Genomic DNA, 4,945 nt, shown 5'->3' with positions numbered 1-4,945 from the left:
ATTATATATCATATTTTATGGTATGTTATATATTGTTAGATTTTGTATTTTGTTCAATTAGATATATTATATTTTATAGTATAAATTATATTTTGTATTATTTTATAGTTAATAATATGGTATTTTTTACATTAATATAATTTATTTCTTATGTTATATTGTATTATATAATATTTTATATTATATTTTATGGTATGTTATATATTGTTAGATTTTGTATTTTGTTCAATTAGATATTATATTTTATGTTATAAATTATATTTTGTATTATGTTATAGTTAATATTATGGTATTTTTTACATTATTATTTTTTTAAAATTTTATATTGTATTATAATATTTTATATTATGTTTTATGCTAGGTTATATATTGTTAGATTTTATTATTGATTAAATTTTTATACTGTATTTTATATTGTAAAATTATATTTTATATTATGTTATAGTTGATATTATATTACTTTTGATTTATTTTAACGTTTATTCTATTTTATATTGTATTATATAATATTTTAATTATTGTTAGATTTGACATAAAATTTTAATATATTTATATAGAATTTTTCTTTTTTCTATCCATTCTGATTCCTCTGTTTCTACTCTGCCACCAACCTATATAATCACCCCCCCCCCCCCCCAGCTTGTTCTATCGCCCACCAGCGGACTGATAATACCTGTGTTGGGAGGAGGGATGAAGGGGGCTTTTCTCAGCATTCCCCCGGATCAGAGCCCCGTCCCCGGTGGCGATGTGATAAGGATCGGTCAGTATTTGTCATCTATGCCCGGAGTGCAGGAGACTCTCATTCACCATATCATTCCGGTGGGTTCGTGTTTGCTGAAAATCGTTTCCCCTCTGCCCAGGAAACCAAGTCCTGGCTTCTTTCCCTGAGTCAAGATGGCCGCCCGGGGATCTGAGCGGCGATGACAGATTGCCCTCATCCATCATGGCGGACGGAAGTGACTCGCCAGGTCTGCCCTCAGGTGGGATGGAAGGGTGAGCTTCCCCCGGCCCTCCTCCAGGTGGTGCAGTGACAGCCCGGCCGGTGTCTGTGTGTCGGTCGGTCGGGGAGAGGAGATGAGTCTGACCCCTCCGGTGTTCTGGGCGCAGCGGCACCAGGAGATCTACCTGAGGGTGGAGCTCAGCGATGTGCAGGTACCGGGGGGGAGGGGGATATAGATCTGTACCATGTCATATCACTACTGGAGTGTATTGGGAGGAGGGGGCATAGGGGAGAAAAGGGGGTGCATGGGCAGAGAAGGAGGGGGGCCATAGATGCGGTTTTGGGGGACACTGAGATAGGAGAAGGGGTTCACAGAGAGAGGTTGGGGGAGGACATGACAGGAGGAGGGGCACAGGCAGGTAGGGGTTGGTAGGAGGAGGAAAGAGGGGGTTAACATGGGGGGGGGGCATAGAGGCAGTTGTGGGGGACACTGAGATAGGAGAAGGGGTTCACAGAGAGAGGTGGGGGGAGGACATGACAGGAGGAGGGGCACAGGCAGCTAGGGGTGGGGGTTGGTAGGAGGAGGAAAGAGGGGGTTAACATGGGGGGGCATTGAGGCAGTTGTGGGGGACACTGAGATAGGAGAAGGGGTTCACAAAGAAAGGTGGGGGGGTGTACATGAGGAGGAGGGGCACAAGCAGCTAGGGGTGGGGGTTTGTAGGAGGAGGAAAGAGGGGTATGAAGAGAAGAGGGGGGTTAACATGGGGGGGGGCATAGAGGCAGTTGTGGGGGACACTGAGGTAGGAGAAGGGGTTCACAGAGAGAGGTGGGGGGAGGACATGAGGAGGAGGGGCACAGGCAGCTGGGGGTGGGGGTTAGTAGGAGGAGGAAAGAGGGGCGTGAGGAGAAGAGGGGGTTAACATGGGAGGGGGGAGGTAGTCACAAACAAGGGAGCATGGGTACAGGGAGTGGGGAGGACATGGGGGACATGAGAAGAAGGGTTCATAGAAAGAAAAGGGGGTGCATGGGGAGAACAGGAAGTGTATGGGGAGGGGCATGAGATGAGGGGGTGCATGCAGAGTGGGGGTGTAGAGAGACATTGGGGGGGGCGTGACCCTGGGCTCCCGGGTCTGCCCTCCCGGGGCTCCTGGGTCTCGGCTCTGGGGCCTGCTCTCCCTGGGCTCCCGGGTCTGCCCTCCCGGGGCTCCTGGGTCTCGGCTCTGGGGCCTGCTCTCCCTGGGCTCCCAGCTCTGCATGCAGTCAGGAACACTTCTTCTATATAACATCATCTCATCTCATGCAAATTTCAGTTATATTTGCAAATTTATCAGTCCTCCTGTCATCTTCTTTGTTGGTTACACAATAACTAAAGGAAAAACTTTTTGGATGGAGTGGAGAGGGATTAGACCCCCTGTCAGGTTTTATTGCTGTCCTTGCCCCCTGTTAGGGAGATTCACCCTCTCTATTGGTCCGGGTTACTGATATCATTGAAAGTGAAAATAAAAGAAAATCCCAATTTGTCCCCAGAAAAGTAATAGGGGAAATCGTCTAGTTTTGGAGACTTGAGGGGGGGGGGCTTCAAGGGATTCCCTTAATTTTCAGGTATTTCCTCTTACTTCCTGTTTTAGCTATGGGACAGGAAATGAAGGGAAATCTCCCCAGTGGGACACAGATGGAAAAACAAAAAACTATCATCCACAGCCTTTTTTTTTTTTTTCTTTTTACAGGCATTTGTTGTTTATATTCTTTTCCTTTGGATAGAAAAAAAGGATACAATGTATTGTTCAGAGGAGAATGTATAATGTATCCTTTCCTCCCTTCAGAGGAGAATGTACAATGTATCCTTTTCTCCCTTCAGAGAAGAATGTACAATGTATCCTTTTCTCCCTTCAGAGAAGAATGTACAATGTATCCTTTTCTCCCTTCAGAGAAGAATGTACAATGTATCCTTTTCTCCCTTCAGAGAAGAATGTACAATGTATCCTTTTCTCCTTTCAGAGAAGAACGTACAATGTATCCTTTCCTCCTTTCAGAGAAGAACGTACAATGTATCCTTTCCTCCTTTCAGAGAAGAACGTACAATGTATCCTTTTCTCCTTTCAGAGAAGAACGTACAATGTATCCTTTTCTCCTTTCAGAGAAGAACGTACAATGTATCCTTTTCTCCTTTCAGAGAAGAACGTACAATGTATCCTTTTCTCCCTTCAGAGAAGAACGTACAATGTATCCTTTTCTCCCTTCAGAGAAGAACGTACAATGTATCCTTTTCTCCCTTCAGAGGAGAATGTACGATGGAGTTGATTTCGGCTAGGTTCACACTAATAGTGTGGTACATCGCATGTGATTCGCTCAGGTACCGCACCACATTCCTCTGCAAATCACATGTGACTTGCGTGCGTTGCGATTTGAGCCATACATTATGTATGGCTCAAATCGCACTGCATCAGCACCAAAAACGTGTAGGACCCTTTTATGGTCCGCACTAGAATCGGATCGCACGGGTATTCACACCTATGTGATCTGATTCTGCACATCGCACCACGTTTTGCGGACTGATTTCGGGGTGGTGTTAACTTAGCCCGGGCTTACTAAAGGCAAATAGTCTGCATGCTGCAAGTGCGGTTGCTCCAGAGCTTAGTAAATGAGGTAAAGCTTCACTTTGCAAAGGATACCCAATCACATGCAAGGAAAATAAAAAAAAAACAGCATCTTTGCTTGCACATGATTGGATGATAGAAATTAGCAGAGTTTCCTTTCATTTCAGAGCTTCCCATCAAATCTAGAGCAACTGCGCTTTCAGTGCACAGATTATTTGCCTTTAGCAAATCAACCTCAGTGTATCTTTTTCTCCCTTCGCAGGAGAATTTACGGTGTATCTTTTAGGCTCCTTTCACACAGGGTGGAATCCGCTTTTCCAGCAGGGGATCTATCTGCTGATTCCCTTCTGATCAGCTGAGAGACAGACACAGCCCACGGACAGTTGGATGTAAACAGACTCTGCTGCCCATTTAATCCCGGCTGCCATCCAATGGAGGGGGGCGGATCACATTGTTTTTTTTGTTGCTGCTGTTTTTTTTTTGTTTTTTTTGTTTTTTTTATTTAGTGGATTTTTTTTAGTGGATCATTTTCTCCCTTCAGAGGAGAATGGACACTGTATCTTTTTCTCCCTTCAGGGGAGAATGGGCACTGTATCTTTTTCTCCCTTCAGGGGAGAATGGGCACTGTATCTTTCTCCCTTCAGAGGAGAATGGGCACTGTATCTTTCTCCCTTCAGAGGAGAATGGGCACTGTATCTTTCTCCCTTCAGAGGAGAATGGGCACTGTATCTTTCTCCCTTCAGAGGAGAATGGGCACTGTATCTTTCTCCCTTCAGAGGAGAATGGGCACTGTATCTTTCTCCCTTCAGAGGAGAATGGGCACTGTATCCTTTTCTCCCTTCAGAGGAGAATGGGCACTGTATCTTTCTCCCTTCAGAGGAGAATGGGCACTGTATCCTTTTCTCCCTTCAGAGGAGAATGGGCACTGTATCTTTCTCCCTTCAGAGGAGAATGGGCACTGTATCCTTTTCTCCCTTCAGAGGAGAATGGGCACTGTATCTTTCTCCCTTCAGAGGAGAATGGGCACTGTATCTTTCTCCCTTCAGAGGAGAATGGGCACTGTATCTTTTTCTCCAGAGGAGAATGGGCACTGTATCTTTTTCTCCCTTCAGAGGAGAATGGCCACTGTATCTTTTTCTCCCTTCAGAGGAGAATGGCCACTGTATCTTTTTCTCCCTTCAGAGCAGAATGAGCACTGTATCTTTTTCTCCCTTCAGAGGAGAATGGCCACTGTATCATTTTCTCCCTTCAGAGGAGAATGGCCACTGTATCTTTTTCTCCCTTCAGAGGAGAATGGCCACTGTATCTTTCTCAATAAATCGTACCTCCGCACACCTTACTTTGTGGTAAATACCCACTCAATAAACCCTTTTAGAAAAGTGATACTCTCACCCTTGAAAGTAAATAA

The 4,945-nt window shown here is 44.8% G+C and overlaps 1 protein-coding gene across 1 annotated transcript in view; it reads left to right on the top strand.

The window, feature by feature from the left end:
- Nucleotides 1-974: 974 nt before the first annotated feature.
- HACD3 (3-hydroxyacyl-CoA dehydratase 3) overlaps nucleotides 975-4,945 on the top strand; it is a 45,591-nt gene continuing 41,620 nt past the window's right edge. The window contains exon 1 of the mRNA XM_089666470.1: nucleotides 975-1,152. Coding sequence (XP_089522596.1) covers nucleotides 1,075-1,152 — 78 coding nt within the window. The 5' untranslated portion in view covers nucleotides 975-1,074. The remainder of the gene's footprint in view (nucleotides 1,153-4,945) is intronic.

This window comes from Staurois parvus, unplaced genomic scaffold, assembly GCF_062004578.1.
Source record: "Staurois parvus isolate SC_StPar_1 unplaced genomic scaffold, SC_StPar_1.0 ptg002726l, whole genome shotgun sequence".
NCBI classification, from domain to species: Eukaryota; Metazoa; Chordata; class Amphibia; order Anura; family Ranidae; genus Staurois; species Staurois parvus.
The sequence above is the reverse complement of the archived record's forward strand: the minus strand, read 5'-3'. Positions and strand labels throughout refer to the sequence as shown.